This window comes from Maniola hyperantus, chromosome 26 (genome assembly GCF_902806685.2).
Source record: "Maniola hyperantus chromosome 26, iAphHyp1.2, whole genome shotgun sequence".
NCBI lineage: Eukaryota > Metazoa > Arthropoda > Insecta > Lepidoptera > Nymphalidae > Maniola > Maniola hyperantus.
The window spans coordinates 5,421,577-5,440,001 of record NC_048561.1 but is presented as its reverse complement, the minus strand read 5'-3'; the positions used below and the strand labels follow the sequence as shown (position 1 = coordinate 5,440,001).

At 38.1% G+C, this 18,425-nt stretch overlaps 3 protein-coding genes across 5 annotated transcripts in view; 2 read left to right on the top strand and 1 right to left on the bottom strand.

Moving 5' to 3' along the window:
• The window catches only part of LOC117994121 (zinc finger protein 260-like), a 63,677-nt gene extending 57,729 nt beyond the window's left edge, over window positions 1-5,948 (top strand). The window contains exons 5-6 of one of the 3 annotated variants that reach the window (XM_069507681.1): window positions 598-729; window positions 1,475-3,354. In XM_069507681.1, coding sequence (XP_069363782.1) covers window positions 598-729; window positions 1,475-2,475 — 1,133 coding nt within the window. In that variant the 3' untranslated portion in view covers window positions 2,476-3,354. Of the gene's footprint in view, window positions 1-597; window positions 730-1,474; window positions 3,355-3,600 lie in introns of those variants that run through there. The other 2 variants (XM_069507682.1, XM_069507687.1) reach the window with 2 other exon arrangements.
• Window positions 5,949-6,285: 337 nt separating this feature from the next.
• On the top strand, window positions 6,286-9,071 carry LOC117994229 (uncharacterized). Its single transcript, XM_034982122.2, has 3 exons — window positions 6,286-7,520; window positions 7,905-8,088; window positions 8,848-9,071. The coding sequence occupies exons 1-3, from the start codon at window positions 7,433-7,435 to the stop codon at window positions 9,065-9,067; spliced, it is 492 nt and encodes a 163-aa protein (XP_034838013.1). The 5' UTR covers window positions 6,286-7,432; the 3' UTR covers window positions 9,068-9,071.
• A 378-nt stretch (window positions 9,072-9,449) lies between these two features.
• Window positions 9,450-18,225, bottom strand: LOC117994228 (zinc finger protein 723-like). Its single transcript, XM_034982121.2, has 6 exons — window positions 17,948-18,225; window positions 17,440-17,575; window positions 16,517-16,573; window positions 15,354-15,446; window positions 14,297-14,368; window positions 9,450-13,483 (listed from the first exon to the last, which is right to left on the bottom strand). Exons 1-6 carry the CDS (start codon window positions 18,101-18,103, stop codon window positions 12,306-12,308), a joined length of 1,692 nt encoding a protein of 563 aa, XP_034838012.1. The 5' UTR covers window positions 18,104-18,225; the 3' UTR covers window positions 9,450-12,305.
• Window positions 18,226-18,425: the final 200 nt, after the last annotated feature.

Below are 18,425 nucleotides of genomic sequence, written 5' to 3'. Positions count from 1 at the left end.
CAACCCCTTCGCGTACTATACTTGTTCTATTAATTGTGTAAAAACATTTGTATTACATGGAATGTAACTCCTTCAACTTTAAGAATTGCGATATCTCAGGAGTGGTGATTCTTAGAAAAAAGTATGACTCAATTTTTGTACATAATAAGATCTTCAATTTTTGCCTGACCTATTTTTTTGATAAAACTTACCGTTTACGAGAAAACTCCAAAAAAAAAAACGAAAATTTTGACTCTTAATATTGAGTAAGTAAAAGATGCGAATATTCAAAAACTTCTCACTTCTGGTGGGAGGCTTCGGCCATGGCTAGGCCGAGCCGCCAAGTGATTTAGCGTTCCGGTGCGATGCCGTGTAGAAACCAAAAAAAAAACTTTAGTTGCCATCAGAATCAGTAGATAAGGTATAGTTCTCGACTGGTCGACATGGCAATCAGGGTGGGGTACGCCCTGCACACCCGCACAGCCCCCGCGCTGACCCGATGCGGGATAGCGTGGGCGCAGGTATGTGGGGCGTCGCCCCCTCCATGACTTACCTCATACCCTGATTGCTATATCGACCTGTCGCCTATAGGTAACTACCAATGTGATAGAAAAACAGTTGTTTTAGATCCAGTGTCTCGAGAAACGCAGGCTGATAGCAAAAGTAAAGGAATTATTGAAGTATTCAGAAAACGGCTGCTCGAAGGTGTAGACGAAGAGCTTATAGGTTCTGAAGAAAATTGCAATCAAGGTATCTAATATAAATATTTTCACTAGATAATGCTATCTAATATAAATATTTTCACGACATGGGTTTAGGTTTTTTTTAAATATCATGGGAACTCTTTAATTTTCGGGTATAAATAGTAGGTAGCCTACCTATGCCTCCAGGGCTCCAGGATGCAAACTATCTCTGAAATTGGTTTAGCAGATCGGCCGTGAAAAAGTAGCTAACAGACAAACTGACACAATATACCTATTTATTAATTACTAAAAATAGCAGTCTATCGAATCAAAACGCGCAGTTTTTGTTAGCTGTTAATATCATGACTCCATCACAGGGATATATATTTTTTTAAATTCAGATACAAGTTAGACCTTGACTGCAATCTCACCTGGTGGTAAGTGATGATGCAGTCTAAGATGATAGCGGGCTAACCTGGAAGGGGTATGACAGTTTTTATTAAACCCATACCCCTTTGGTTTCTACACGGCATCGTACCGGAACGCTAAATCGCTTGGCGGCACGGCTTTGCCGGTAGGGTGGTAACTAGCCACGGCCGAAGCCTCCCACCAGACCAGACCAGAAATTTAGAAATTATAAAATTCCAAACCCCTGCCAGGAATCGAACCCGGGACCTCCCACTATTAAGACCACAGCGCTCACCACTGCGCCAGGGAGGTCGTCAAATTGGATTGGAATTATCAGGGTGCTATTGTATAATAACGGTTATTTAGTATCAGCTCAAGTCTTGAGGGTCTGTTTCATCTTCTAGGCAAAACTGAAAAGGACTGGTCGAAAATAGTGGAGCGACGTGGACCTGGACCAATTCTTCGCGAAAATTCCTTGAAGCTCATCGAAAACTCCACAATGTTCGTTTTCCAGTACAACAAGAGCTGGTACAGCTGCTACTGCTGCAAGGAGACCTTCCCAGACATGATCCAGCTACGAGACCACACCGAAAACGAACATACACTCCAGGACATCGAAAAGAGAATCATAAGTCAGCAGAATAAATTGTTGAAAGTTGAGATATCGTTGCTAAAATGCAAGATTTGCGAGAAAAATTTAAATACTCTACCCGAATTCCGAGAACATCTTCAGGATATACATAGCATGAAATTTGGACACGGACAAGATTTGTTAATGCCGTACAAACTGCAGACAGAAGGCTTGAAATGCCAACTTTGCTCCGAAAGCTTTTACAATTTCCGAATCCTGAACATGCATATGAATAAACTTCACTTTCAGAATCACATTTGCGACGTTTGTGGCGCAAGTTTCGCCAATTTAGTGTTCCTGAATTTACATAAAACGCGTTCGCATAAGAAGATCAGGTGCGAGAACTGCGATTTGAATTTTGTCAGCCGTTCGGACAAGAAGCATCACGATACCAACGCGCATAACGTACGATTTGTGAGGAAGAAGCGATTCCCTTGTCCGTATTGTGACGAAAGGTTCTTCCAAGAGAACTTCAAGATGGAACACCTAGTGGAGAAACATGGGATGGTGAAACCTGAACACAAGTGTTCTTTGTGTGCCAAAGTGTTTATAACGAAGGCGTTACTGAACAATCATGTTAAGAATGTGCATAAGAAAGAGAGGAAACACGAATGCGATGTTTGTCAGAATGTGTTTTACACTAAATCTGATCTGCTGAGGCACAGGGTAACGCATACGGGGGAAAAGAAGTTTTCCTGTGCCCTCTGCAACTGTCCGTTTGCTACCAAGGATTCATTAAGGAGACATATGAAAAGAAATGCATGCAGGTCATAGGATAAGTTGGGTCATACGGATTTTTTTTTATTGCAAGATAGAGGCGCTTGATGACTATCATCTATACTTGCAATAAAACTGTAACTGGACGATGTCTGTTCATTAAATAATATCATCACTGAGCCGACGTCATCAAGCGGCTTCTTGCGACTCGTTTTGTCGCTTGTCTGTCTAGTGGAGGGTATTGAGGAGAACGCTGCGCTTTCCGATGCGAGGTCGCCATTCTAGCACCTTGGGACCCAACTTCTTATCGGTGTTTCGAACTATGTGCCTTGCCCATTGCCACTTCAGCTTCGCAACCCGTTTACCTACGTCGGTTATTCTAGTTCTCCTACGGATCTCCTCATTTCTGATTTGATCACGTAGAGAAACTCCAAGCATAATTCCATAGGATGTACTTCTAGTCTCAAATTTCCTTCAAAAATGGTGATGTCGTCGAACCATCGGACTGTGGTAAATTCCGTTGTACACAATCTGGAATACCTACCTATATTGCTGTTTTATAATTGGCACGGTGCGGAAAAGAATAGATTTAAGTTAGTTTAGTTAGAGTAGTTAGTTTTGAGATTGTGTACAACGGAATTACATAAAATTTGTCATAGACAGGTAGTACTAATTTTCTTGCTATTATCAATTACCATCATAGTGATTATATACTCTTTGGTTACCATGCAACACGCATGCATGGTGTCACGGGACAGGTCAAAATGGCAATCGGGGAGGGAGGGAATGCCCCACACAGCTCCCGCACTAACCCGATGCGGTGACCGCGGGTGACGTGTGCGGGGCTTCCTCCTGCCTATACCCCGATTGTCATCTCGACCTGTCGCGGACTATTAGGTATCAAATGAAAGGTGAAATAAAAATTGACATTTTTTAATATTTTAATATTGTTTTATTTAGTTTGCACCACCAATTGACGCAAGTCGCAACGAAGTGAAAAGTAAGTTTTAAGAAAAGACATAGGAAAGAAATCAATTGCTCACACTTGCTTATCTATTGTTTGGTGGTCGAACCTATTTATTTTAATTGCAAGCCCTTCGGCTTTAATCAAGCTTTAAAGTTTTCCTTGCAGGTATAAAGTTTAAAACGTGTCTAACTAAATATATTTTTTATTGTTTCCAGAAACACCTAAATCGCAAAACAAATTCACAGTCAAAGAAGAAGTCCGAGAGAACTCGAGGAAACTTTTGAAATATTCCAACATATGCTTATTTAAATCGCTAAAAACCAAATATCAGTGTTACTCTTGCAAAGAAGTTTTTGTGAAAATCTCAAATCTCCGTGAACACTCTAAAACGCATATGAACCCGAAAATATCGGGTAATACATATAAAAATGCTGACATATCAGCACTGATGTGCATATTGTGTTCAGAAAGATGCATCGATTTGACAGTGTTAACGAATCATTTGAAACACAAGCATAAAATCGGGTTTTCTTCAACTGAAAACATGTTCATTCCATATAAATTAGAAGAAGGACTGAATTGCGTTTTATGCGAAGAAACTTTCAATGCTTTCCTCAGTTTATCGATTCATATGAACAAGCATTCTACCAATCACACGTGCGAGATTTGTAATATGAGCTTCTTCAACAGTTTAAATTTACGTTCCCATAGAAATGTACAGCACAGGTTTTCAAAAAAATGTACAATGTGCGAAGAAACGTTTACCGATCAATATGTTAAATTGAAGCATATGAGAACTGTGCACGAGAAAACCGGGTACAAGCGCAATTGTGTCCACTGCGATAAAACTTTCAAGTATTCCTACATGCTTCAAGAACATAAGATACGGGACCACGGGGCGAAACGTCCGATCGCAAAATGTTCGGATTGTGGGAAAACTTTCTTATCGCCTCATAATTTGAAAATTCATATTCGCTCGGTGCATGTCAAAGAGCGTAATTTTGTTTGTGATATCTGCGGTTTACGGTTTTTCACTAGAGCGGATCAGAATCGACATCGGAAGACACATGGGGATGTTAAATTGTTTTCATGTAGTCATTGCGGGGTGAAACTGAAGTCTAAATACTCATGGACACGACATCATAGAAAGGCTCATGAACATGATCGATCAATAAAAACCGGCCAAGTGCGAGTCAGGCTCGCGCAATGAGGGTTCCGTACTATAGTCGTATTTTTTCGACATTTTGCACGACAATTCAAAAACTATGATGCATAAAAATAAATAAAAATCTGTTTTAGAATGAAAAACAAGTAAAGACCTTTTATATGATACCCCACTTGATATAGTCACTCACTTCGAAAGTTGAAAATACTAACTATTAGTTCATGACCACAATTTAATTTTTTTTGTGTGATCTAACCCTAAATTCACGGTTTTTAGATTTTTCCCCAAATGTCAGCTATAAGATCTACCTACCTGCCAAATTTCATGATTCTAGGTCAACGGGAAGTACCCTGTAGGTTTCTTGACATACAGACAGACAGACAGACAGACAACAAAGTGATCCTATAAGGGTTCTGTTTTGTCCTTTTGAGGTACGGAACTCTAAAAATGGGTTAAGTATAGTACGCGACAGTTCGAGATCGCAATCCGGGAGGGCACCCGCACATCTCCTGCGTTATTAAGCCGGTGCGGGCGAGCCCGGGGGTTGTGCGTGGCGTTCCCTCCCCGATTGCTATCTCGAGCTGTTGCATACTATCTCTACATAGTATAAAATAAAGTCGCTTCCCGCTGTCTGTATGTATGAACACGTAGATCTTTTAAACTACGCAAAGGATTTTAATGCGGTTTTCACCAATAGATAGAGTAATTCAATAGGAAGGTTTATAGGTATAATTTAATATTGGTTCGTGTTAATTTGTTGAAATATGGCGATATTTGAACAAAATTTCGGGAGAAATCGAGCTTCCATCGAAAATTAACAAATATTACGTGCAAAAAACGAGACGGAGGCGGGCGGCGCGGCGCGGCGGTGGTCGCATTTATAATAATCATAATCATAATCATAATCATAATCATAATCATAATCATTTATTTATTTTGCTCAGATATGGTAGGTACATGTATATTATTTACATGGGGTCTTAAAAGTTAGGTAATCAGTTACATATCCTGCCAAACATGGCGTGCAAAATTATTTCTAAATTATCTAATTTCATTAATATTGCGATGTCATCGTGTACTCATACTCATCATGTGAATGTTTTTAATAATTCAAATGTCTATTTCTATTCATGCATTATTTAAAATTTGTCATTAAAAAGTCATTAACACTATAATAAGTTTTATTTAGTAGAAAATTAAATAAATAACTTCTAAAAGATCTGAGGTTCATTCCATAGCTGTGCGACGGTAAATGGTTATAAATACGTATTGCCGTACAGTACACATTCTTGGTATATAAAGCCAATCTTTGAGCTGGTAAACAAATTTTATTTTTATGTCTGCTCGTAGGTTTTATATCTGTCTTCAGTATCGAAGTGACACTACATAAGTATCTACATTGCCACCCATGCGAAGCCGGGGCGGGTCGCTAGTAGGTACTATAGGTAGGTAATAAAAGTGAATTGGTAATTTTGTTGTTTTTTTTAAATTTCTTTACTAGATGATCCCCGTCACTTCCTGTGTTTTTTTTTTTTTTTTTTTTTTCTTCGGGGGAGGAAAAAATCTCTACGGACTTCTGCCTGCCGGCAGGGTGTGTCCGACTCGCACGGACTAAAATAACCTCCCCATGCCTACCAAGGTGAGCACGCGGACCTGCGTAAGCATTACTTCGTGCTGACCTCCTAAATTTCTATCATCCTCTTTTCTTCTTTTTCCCTCTCTTCCCTTCTTATCATTATAGCCCTCAGCATTTTGCTATATCGTTGCCAGGCTTCTTCGCTCGACAGCATGCGCGATATAAGGTTACGGGCGTTCACACCCTCCGCGTCGGTCGATCCTACCGCTTCTGTCCTTAGGTCGGCACAACCCGGACATTCAAAGATTGCGTGTCTCGGGGTGTCTTCCTCTCCACAGAAGTAGCAGTCTTCGCTCGGCGCTTTTCCAATTGCGAAGAGGTAGGTGTTAAACACCCCGTGACCGCTGAGGGCCTGCGTTAGCCACCGGTATACCTCTCCATACTTCCTCTTGTGGTGTTAGATTTTAAATATCTCGTGGAGCTTTAATTTTCCGGGATAAAAAGTTCCAAGCCTACGTAGCCTATCGGGATGTAGGTAAGCTCTGCCTGTAGCTGGTCTGTAGGTAAGTACTAAGTATGGCATACACATAGACACTTTCGCACAGAAAGTAGATCAAAGGTATCTTGTACCATGGTACGGATAACGGAACCCTTCGTGGGTGAATCTGACTCGCACTTGACCGCTTTTTAGGGTTCCGTACCTCAAAAGGAAAAACGGAATCCTTATAGGATCACTTTGTTGTCTGTCTGTCGGTCTGTTAAGAAACCTAGAGGGTACTTCCCGTTGACCTAGAATCATGAAATTTGGCAGGAAGGTGGATTTTATAGCTGGTATTAGGGGAAAAATCTGAAAATCGTGAATTTGTGGTTACATCACACAAAATAAAATTGTAGTCATAAACTAATAATTAGTATTTTCGAAGTAAGATAACTATATCAAGTGGGGTTCCATATGAAAGGGCTTCACCTGTGCACTCTAAAACAGATTTTTATATATTTTTATGCATCATAGTTTTTGAGTTATACTCGAAAAAATACGACTGGAGTACGGAACCCTCGTTGCGCAAGCCTGACTCGCACTTGGCCGGTTTTTTACTGAATAGATGGAACCCTAAAAACGGGGTAACCCGCAAAATATGGGGCATCTGGCAATCCTTATCTGAAACAAACATGAAACAAATCATAGATCATAAACACTGACTGACTTTCATGACAGTTAAATAGTGAAATTGTATGGAAATTCTCGTATCATTATATTTTGTAAAATAATCAATATTTTTGAATTTTAATTGTATTAATCATCGAAATGAGCCAGGCTTTACAAGGAAATAAAAATCTCTATGCAGATTGTGAAAACATTAAGCGAAGTAAACCCGATGTTCGTGTTACTGAAGGTAAGTCAAGACAGCGATATATAGTCCGTACAAAATGACTCCTCACGCGCCATTTTCAACTCTATGGGTCAACTGTCATGTCAAAAGTACGTTAGAGTATTTAAACTAATAGAGAGGAAATATCTATGGTTTTACCGTGTACTTTTTAACAGAAAATGGCGGCGCTTGTTCCTAGTATCTGTCATAACAAAAGATTTAGGTTATTTATTTACACTTGAATGACATTGACAGGGGGGCGCTGTTGGAGAACAAAGGCTTAGAATATTCAAACAAGAACAAAGGGGACACTCGACGGCAACGCTAGTTCCGAATTTCGCCACGCGCCAATATAGCCTTGTCGCACTGTATTTGAGTCCTTATCCTCACAAACATACCTACCTACAGAAATAGCAAAGGAAATCGGGCGCAACTATCGGACGCTGCCCGCGTTCGAGAAGGGCCTATTCGACCACGTGTACACGAAGCATTACTCCCTGCACACCAACCAGCTGCTGCGATGTCGCTGGCTGCAGTACAAGAAGCATATCGAGCAACGCCAGTTCGCGCCGTGCCAGTTCCCTAACAACAGGTAAAAAGTATGTAATGTTTTTGTATGAAAGGTTAACTAACACCTCAAAAGTAAGTAGGTACCTACCTAAAAATAATATAAATCGTGTGAGGTCAAAGGTCAATGATCTTTGTCAGCCCTAGCACAAACTGCGGTCTATTTGGGCTGCAAATTGCAAATATCAGACTCGGTTTTTATCTAGTGCTTTAAAGTACGCGACAAGTAGAGATGGCAATCGGGGAGGGAACGCCCCGCACACCCACACAGCTTCCACGCTTACCCGGTGCGGGCGAATGCGGCTGTGCGGGGCGTCTCCCATTCTCATACCACAAAAGTCAAAAAACGATTACAATCTCAGAATTTTTTAGTTTACACGGCGGCATTTTGAATTTTTTATTATTTATTGTTTAAATAGCGTCTATAGATGTAGTACACATTCTGTGAAAATTTCTATCTCTACCATTACGTTCCAGAGCTACTGCCCGCTGACAAACAGACGGACAGTGGAGGCTTATCACGTTGACACCCTTGACCTAGGTACCTTTTTCCTTTGTAAAACGGAGTTTGCTGAAAATAGATATGATAACGACATCTGCTGGGTGCCGCGTGAACCTCATCGTAAACTGTATTCATACCAAACCTTGATGTGACACAGTTGTTTTATAGTTTCGCACTAGATGGCGTTGTATTAATAAAAATTAATAGTATCGCGTAATCTTGTACGATGGTACGGAACGGAACCCATTTTGTGCGAGCTTTACCGGTTTTTATACTTTCTAGGGATTTACATTTCTACAACGGCTGCATTCGATTCCTGCCGTCCGAATCGATATATCGATTCCCAGAGCATCGAATGAGACTGCGTCCCGGGCCGGGCGTCGACTTCCGCGGACAGGTGCCCATCCCGCAGGAGCTGCTGATGAAGCGCGGGAAAACGGACAAACAAGATGGCGCCAAAGTACCAAAGTTCAAGAGAGAGAACAAACTTGAAAATAAATAATATTAGTAGAACGTTATATTTATTTAATAAAAATTGGATTTTATCTGATTGATTAATATTGTTTTATTTACCTCCTTTAAAACCTTTTTTCCCTTCAGAGAATTCAACCTCAAGTACTCTTGAGGTTGAATTCTCTGTGGTAAGAAGATAGTAGGTGGTACCTATCTAATCAGTACCCTTATTATAAATGCGAAAGTGTGTTTGTTTGTTGGTTTGTCCTTTTATCACGTCGCAACAGTGCAACGGATTGACGTGATTTTTTTGCATAGAGACCTAGAGAGTGACATAGGCTACTTTTTATCCCGGTAAATCAAATAGGTCCCACAGGATTTTAAAAAAACCGGCATTTATTTTCATCGGCTAGTAAGAAAAATAAATGGAAAACTTTTGTTTAAACGTTTATTTTCTGTAAAATTCAATAATAGCTTTTTTATTGCACATATTTTACAAAATCATCTTAAGGTCCTGCGCAGACGACGGAATAATATTGTCTGTGAAGGACAAAAAGAACTGCATCGCATAACGCACACGATGGACTAATAATACAGCGAAAAACAGGAGTCAAAGACGACGGACTTTTTATATTCCGATACAAGTTAGCCCTTGACTGGAATCTCATCTTGTGGTAAGTGATGATGCAGTCTAAGATGAAAGGGGTATGACAGTTTTTATTAAACCCATACCCCTTTGATTAAAGAAAATTTAATATCAATTTATTGACACCCTTGAGTGTCAATAAATTGAATATTAAATTTTTGGCCCGGAAATGAAATATAAATATCAGGGGGTTTGCCGAAAAAAAACCCTTTGGTTTCTACACGGCATCGTACCGGAACGCTGAATCGCTTGGCGGCACGGCTTTGCCGGTAGGGTGGTAACTAGCTACGGCCGAAGCCTCCCAGACTAAACCAGAGAAAATTTAGAAATTATAAAATTCTAAATTTCCCCGGCCGGGAATTGAACCCGGGACCTCCCACTAATAAGACCACAGCGCTCACCACTGCACCAGGGAGGTCCATCCGTCACAGTCACAGTCTGTCGTCTGCGGAGGCCCTAAGATTTGATTTTATACTTAAGTTGCTTACTTAAGTATATAAGTCCCGCAAATTGCTATTGCGTTGAAACCATGTCTCATTAACATCGAAATAACGTTATTTTGACGTCATTTGACGTATATTTAAGTAAAAATATACCATCAGCTCGAAACTTCTGTCTAGTGCTGACGACACTATGGACGACAAAATGGCGGCCACGCGCATTAGCAATTTGCGGGACTTATTACACAATGAAAAATCTTTTTTTAAATAAACCACTTCTTACTTCAAGCCTTTGTTTTGTTTCAACAAATACTTTAAAAAAATAACATAAACACCTACCCTTTACTTACAGTATAATTAATATTTAAAACAAATTAAATAAAAATTTAAATTAAAAAAATTGTTTCTATTTTTGTGATGCACCATAGAATAGAATGTTTTTTTATTCATGTAAATTTTTACTTTTTACAAGTACTTATGAATAGTCAGGTAGTTTTAATTTACCACTGGTTCAGAATGCCATAATATTTACAATTTTTCTGCATTAATTTGTTCAATTCATTCAAAATGTATATAAACTAGATCTAAACAAAAGTAAATAAAACAATCACACCGATTCTCTAGTCTCTCTCTAAACTAAATTTGGAGTATCTGCATCCTTTTCTTTTTACTAATGCTAAAAAAGGAACGGAACATGACTTTCACAAATGTGAAATTTAGAGTCTTTAAATAAAGACTCTAAATTTTAGTGCACAATACAAATTTAAACAGTAGGTTCGCGACTGCTCGCTAAAATCACGGGTTTTACCATCTAAAAATTAAATTTAGAAATGTCAAACTGCTTCTGTCCTTTTCATATTACAATAGTAATTAGAGCATGCGAATACTCTAAAATTAGGTTGTGCTTAGAATCGGTGCCTATATATTTGTCTATTTCTAAAATAATGAGATGTCGATGCCATAATTCAATATTAATTAAAATTAATTACATGTAACAATAAACTTACATAGTTCTTATTAGTTATATAGGAAAAAAGGACCCCTTACAGGATCACTTTGTTGTCTGTCTGTCCGTCGTGTCTGTCAAGAAAACCTAGGGTACTTCCCGTTGACCCAGAATCATGAAATTTGGTGTAGGTTAAAGTTAAAAATTCCGAAAATATAGAATACCTGTTACCTTCCAAAGTCACTATGATCCAAACAAACGTTCCTCCCAATATAGGGGGCAATACACAGAAACTTTCTGCTTTTATAAAATAACGAAGGTCTGGCACGCACAGGCTCTCTCTATAAGACACAGTCAATTGGGTATTTTCCTACTTTTAAATTTGATAAATATTATAACTTTATTATAAACTAGGATAAAAATAATGACGTCATAATTCTATATCGCTATCTCTGTTTAATCAGAAATATTTTAACTTTTTTGTTATTTGATCGATTTAATTAGTTTTCTCAGTTTACGTCATTATTTTTATCCTAGTTTAGAATAAAGTAATAAAAAAATTGGACTATTTGACCCAATTATTTTAACTTTGTTAAACTAGACGAATACAAATAAAATACGCAGGGGCCGACTGTGTCTTATAACATGATAACAAAGTTTGATTTATTATAACATGATCTTTGTTTATTGTTGAGGCTAGTGGAAATGTTAGAGTTATGTAACAAAAGTTGTATAACAACATGTTATATACAAATATGTATTACAGTTCTTGCAATTCACGAAGACGAGTGAAATTTACTTGTGGTTACGTCGTTTACATGGGCATTGCGCTTATACCGATACGACTTAAACACAATCATGAGCCACTCGTCTTCGTGAAATGCAAAAACTATACCGAGGAACTATTTTTTATTTTTTGTAACACTAAATCGAATGCAACGGCTGTGGGATTCTGTCATCCAAATCAACTTTTCGCTCATGCACCTTCAAGTGACCTTTCAAAGTGCACTTTTGAGTGAAAGTGCGCCCACAAACCGGACAGACAAATCTTTTATCATTAGTATGTATCCTCATATGTTCCCGTAAAGTTTTCTTCCTCTGATACAACTTGTTACATATGTTACACGCATGTATTATAACATGGACTTCGTTTATTTTTGAGGCTAGTGGAAACGTTAAAGTTACGTAACAAAAGTTGTATAACAACATGTTATATAACAAATATGTATTACCAAGGAACAATTTTTTTGTAACACTAAATCGAATGCAACGGCTGTGGGATTCTGTCATCCAAATCAACTTTTCGCTCATGCACCTTCAAGTGACCTTTCAAAGTGCACTTTTGAGTGAAAGCCCGCCCGCAAACCGGACAGACAAATCTTTTATCATTAGTATGTATCCTCATATGTTCCCGTAAAGTTTTCTTCCTCTGATACGACTTGTTACATATGTTACACGCGTGTATACGTTCCCCGTCGTGTTTAATCATATGCATCTTCAACGAATTCCGAGTATAAAACGCTAGATCGCATTTGTTACACTTATGGTTCCTTTCGTTCAAATGATCGCGTCTAACATGACTCGATAAATGTCCCGGTGTTATATAACTTTGCGGGCAAGCTTTGCATTTGTATCTTTTCAACTCTTCATTATGGACTTCTGCTAAATGTTTTTGTCGCGCATAAAATGAGGTTAGGGATATATTACAACGTTTACAAGCGTACCTAATACCTGATTTATGTTCTTTGGACACGTGATTTTCCCTTTTCGTGACTCTGTCGAATACCGCATCGCAATATTTACACGGAAAATCCCCTATTTCATGCGTTCTTATATGACCACGTAATCTTGCTTTCGAAGCGAACGCCTTACCACAGCTATCGCATATATGGTTAGGATAGTGAACATTCATATGTGTGTTCAAACTGACGAAGTTTAGAAACGTTTTTTTGCAAATCGGACAATCCAATTGGTCTTTTTCCAATTTAAAAGGCAAGTTGTTCCATCTAGAACTAGAATTTACGCAAGAGTTTATATGACGCTTTAGGTTGTCGTAATCCGAAATTTCGTTTGAGCAAATTTTGCAGCCTAACTTTTGTGATGATTTATAAAATATTTGTAGGTTCGAGGAGAGCATTTTTTTGAACGCCAGGGATATGTTCGAGATGTTATGTTCCATTATGTGTGATTTTATGTCGTCCAAAACGGCGGATTTTTCGGGGCACACCGCGCAACAGTAAATTTGGTTTTTGTTGATTTTGAACGGGAATAGGCCGGATTGGAGCATTTTTTTCGTGTCGTTCAAATCGACTTGTCTCTTTGTGGAATATGAAATTTTCTTCTTTTTTGTGGACAGCGTCTTTTTTCTTGCTTTCTGTCTGGTACGAGGACGGTATTCGTCCACTTCTTTCTTGATAAGCAAGTCGTTGAGAACTAGAAGGAAAATTAAGGCGGTTAAATTTTTTATTATACTTATTCAGCAAGAATAATCCCAAGTTTCTTTCTAAAGAAAAAAGATAAGAACTCTAAATTATATTACAATATTGTGGCTAATTCTCTTGTACACAATCTCTATCCCTTTCATAATGTTGCTTGCGGAAAAGGATAGTACTAGATTTAGACCTGTTAATTTAGTTTAGAGATTGTGTACAAGAGAATCGGCCCCATTGTTTGTTTTCATAATAAAAATATTAGGATTGCATTACAATTTTCATCAAAATGCAAAAAATATGAGTTTCAGAAAATGCTATCGTGTTATGTAATATAACTGCAGTTTGGAAGGCCCATTCTATTTCTTTTTAAAAATATAAGACACAGATGTGTTATTGTTTGAATAAGATTTAAATCGTAAAATTGTAAATGAACATTTATATCATAGAGTTGTAAATGATTACTATGTTATATTACAATATTGTGATAATATATTATTATAATGAAAATGATAGCATTGTGTTTTACTACATGTTATCTAACGTTATATAACTGCAGTTTAATGCAAATGCAAAATGTTTAATGTAATGCAATAAATGCAAAAGCGTGTTTGTTTGTTGGATTGTTCGTTTAATGGTTTGTCCTTCAATCACGTCACAAAGGAGCAACGGATCGACGTGATTTTTTGCGTGGGTATAGTTAAAGTCCTGGAGAGTGACTTTTTATCCCAGAAAGCCAAAGAGTTCCCACGGGATTTTCAAAAACCTAAATCCACGCGGACGAAGTCGCGGGCATCAGCTACTTTTTTATACTTACTTGTGTGATCATCAAAATCGCTGTCATCCAAAGATTCTTGTTTGACATTTGAAAACACCAATCTTTCATTATCTGAAAGGCGAAAAATCAAAATATATAAAAGGAAAAAGTGACTGACTGACTGATCTATCAATGCACAGCTCAAACTACTGGACGGATTGATCTGAAATTTAGCATGCAGATAGCTATTATGACGAAGCCATCCACTATGAAAGGATTTTTCAAAATTCAACCCCTAAGGGGGTGAAATAGGGGTTTGAAATTTGTGTAGTCCACGCGGACGAAGTCGCGAGCATAGGCTAGTTAAAAATAAATGTCAAATGAGCTTGGTGGTTATCACTCAGTGTTAGACATTGAGTTAACGAATCAGTATGTTGATGAGCGTGGTAGACTATGGCCACACCCTTCTCATTCTAAGAGGAGACAGGTGCTCAGTAATGAGCCGGCGATGGACTGTGTTCATGTTAAGGTATGATTCCGAACCACGCTGCACGCAGCAATGCTGCCGCAACAGTGCTGTCGCGGCACTACTGGTCCCCATACGATCTCTATAAGCTTATATTAGATTAGCTTATGCTCGCGACTTCTTCCACGTGGACTACATAAATTTCAAACCCCTATTTCACTCCCTTATGGGTTGAATTTTCAAAAATCCTTTCTTAGCGGATGCCTTCGTCGTAATAGCTATCTGTATGCCAAATTTCTGCCCGATCCGTGCAGTAGTTTGAGCTGTGCGTTGATAGATCAGTCAGTCAGTCAGTCACCTTTTGCTTTTATATATTAAGATTACATTCCGAGTTAGGCAGCAATGTTCTGCTACATTGCTGCCTAGCTCGGAATGTAATCTCATATATATTTTTTTATTTTTTTTATTTGTTTAGATACAAGTTAGCCCTTGACTGCAATCTCACCTGGTGGTAAGTGATGATGCAGTCTAAGATGATAGCGATGATGATATAAGCTTATAGAGATTGTATGGGGACCAGTAGTGCCGCGACAGCACTGTTGCGGCAGCACTGCTGCGTGCAGCGTCGTTCGGAATCATACCTTCACTCACCGGAATCATTGTCAATATAGTTGTCGTTAGACAGACCAATGGCTGATGCCAATTCTTTCTTCACGTCTCTTAAACGACGTTTCGTTTTCGTATCTGTAATACACATACAGCCAAGATTAATAATAATCTAAATATATAAAAGGAAAAGGTGACTGACTGACTGACTGATCTATTAACGCACAGCTCAAACTATTGGACGGATCGGGCTGAAATTTGGCATGCAGATAGCTATTATGACGTAGGCATCCACTAAGAAAGGATTTTTGAAAATTCAACCCCTAAGGGGGTGAAATTGGGGTTTGAAATTTGTGTGGTCCACGCGGACGAAGTCGCAAGCATAAGCTAGTAACTTAAAAAGAGCAACCGCCGAGTTTCTTGCTGGTTGTTCTCGGTAGGAACGGCATTCCGAACCAGTGGTAAATTAAACTAGTTGACGATTCAAAAGCACTTGTAAAAGTTTACTTGAATAAAAATATATTCTACTAGCTGATGGCCGTGACTTCGTCCACGTGGATTTACATTTTTCGAAATCCCGCGGGAACCCTTTGATTTTCCGGGATAATAAGTAGCCTATGTGTTAATCCAGGGTATAATCTATCTCCATTCCAAATTTCATCCAAATCCGTACAGCCGTTTTATCGTGATTGAGTAACAAACATCCAAACATCACTTTCACATTTATAATATTACTAGCTGATGCCCGCGACTTGGTTCGCGTGGATTTAGGTTTTCAAAAATCCCGTGGGAACTCTATGATTTTCCGGGATAAAGAGTAGTCCTTCCCCAGGATGCAAGCTATCTCTGTACCAAATTTCATGAAAATCGGTTGAACGGATGGGCCGTGAAAAGCTAGCAGACAGACAGACGCACTTTCGCATTTATAATATGGGTACTGATTAGGATTAGGATTCTATTCTATTCTAATAAAATAACCAATTCTATCTGTAATCTATGGATAAGTCACTTATAATCTGTTCATCATAACTTGACGCGTGAGATGTTGTTGATTATTTATTATATTTATATAATATATTTTTAATGACAGTGTTCTTACCTACACATCAAATATTACAGAACCGGGAGGATTCGAACCTGCGTCTCTTGGATCGCGCCCGATGCTCTGACCACTATATAATAATAACGTGTCAGTCAGTAAAACTTACCATTAGTTTTTGTATCTGCATCTACTTCCACTTTGATGCGCATTTGCTGATCTGCTTCTGAAATAAAGATAGCAAGATATATCATTATCCATATCTATTATCTAAGTACATAAAAGGATAGGTGACTGACTGACTGATCTATCAACGCACAGTGCAAACTACTAGATGGATCGGGCTGAAATTTGGCATGCAGATAGCTATTATGAGGTAAGCATCTGCTAAGAAAGGTTTTTGGAAAATTCAACCCCTAAGGAGGTGAAATACGGGTTCGTAAATTGTGTAGTCCATGCGGACAAAGTTGCGGGAATAAGCTACTTAAGTATAAATACGAATGGGTTTTGTTTGTCCTTCAATCACGGCGCAACAGATCTACATGTTTTTGTGCATGGGTATAGTTATTTTTGTGATGTAACCACAAATTTACAGTTTTGGGATTTTTTTTCTTTACTTGTGCTATAAGACCACTACTTGCCACATTTCATGATTCTACATCAACAGGAACTACCCTATAGGTTTTTTTGACAGGCATGACAGCCAGCCAAAACAAAGTGATTCTATAAGCGTCCCTTTTTCCTTTTGAGGTATGGAACCCTAAAAAAGATCAAAAAACTTACCTTAAAAAGGACCCCAGATGGGTTCGAAACTACTCTGGCTATCATCAATGAAATACATGAGTAAGGCCGTTTTGTCATACATCCTACGAATATTATAAATGTGAAAGTGTGGATGTTTGTTACTCAATCACGCAAAAACGGCTGAACGGATTTGGATAAAATTTGGAATTAAGATAGATTATACCCTGGATTAACACATAGGCTACTTTTTATCCCGGAAAATCAAAGAGTTCCCGCGGGATTTTCAAAAACCTAAATCCACGCAGACAAAATTGTGGGCATCATCTAGTGTATAATAAAAAAAATTACGTTTAAGTTTGACAGTTTCTTCCAAAGTCTTCAGGGACACTTCCACCTGCTGTTTGAACTCTAGGCAGGTCTCCAGCTGCTGGATGCAGATGTCGCATATCAGCCTTTTTGTGTCATCCAAGTCCAACGCAGACATCTGCAAAATTACATTCATTATGCACAATCCATCGCCAGCCCACTACTGAGAACAGAAGGTGAAGGGTTTAATTTTTAAGCCATAGTCTGTCTACACACCACTACTAAAATAAGTAAAAGCAAGCAATACACACCTACGATTAAAAATGAGCCAACCTTTCTGAATTGACTTACAATATTATAAAGTTCTAAGAACTAAAAATCTTCATTTAAAAATAATAATTGATTTGTCATTTAATAATTATTATGGTCAGTAAAAAAATTCTCGAGAAAATTATTAATTCTGTGGATGATGATTGATGATACTTTTCTTAGGGCAAAAACATTCTAGGAAACCAATATCTCAACGGAATACTATCAAACGGTTACTTACATCAATAGCAAAGCATTTAAGCAACATATCGGTGTAGGATTCTGTCTTATTTGTCGTGATTTGTTTAATTAGCATACTCTTTACAACGCCTTCGACAAGACATAAACTACAAGTGCCGAATATAGGCAACGTTTCCACCATTATCGATGAATCCATCTTGGAAAACTTATAACAACTAACATATGTTTAACTTTAAATATTAATTGGTAAATAACTATAGTGGAATTTAACTAAAAGAAAAATACAAAACACTGAAAATTCCTTTTTTTTTTGACATATTTTGACAGACATTTGACGTTAGATTGACGTTAATTAGTATATTATCTATGGACGTTAACGTCAAAGACTATAGACTACATAGAACTACATAGAGTAAAAGACACGCATTTAGAATCTTTTTTTTTTCTGTGATAATATTTTATATTAATAAATAAACTATTAACAAACTTAAATCTAAAAAAAAAAAAAAACAACATTA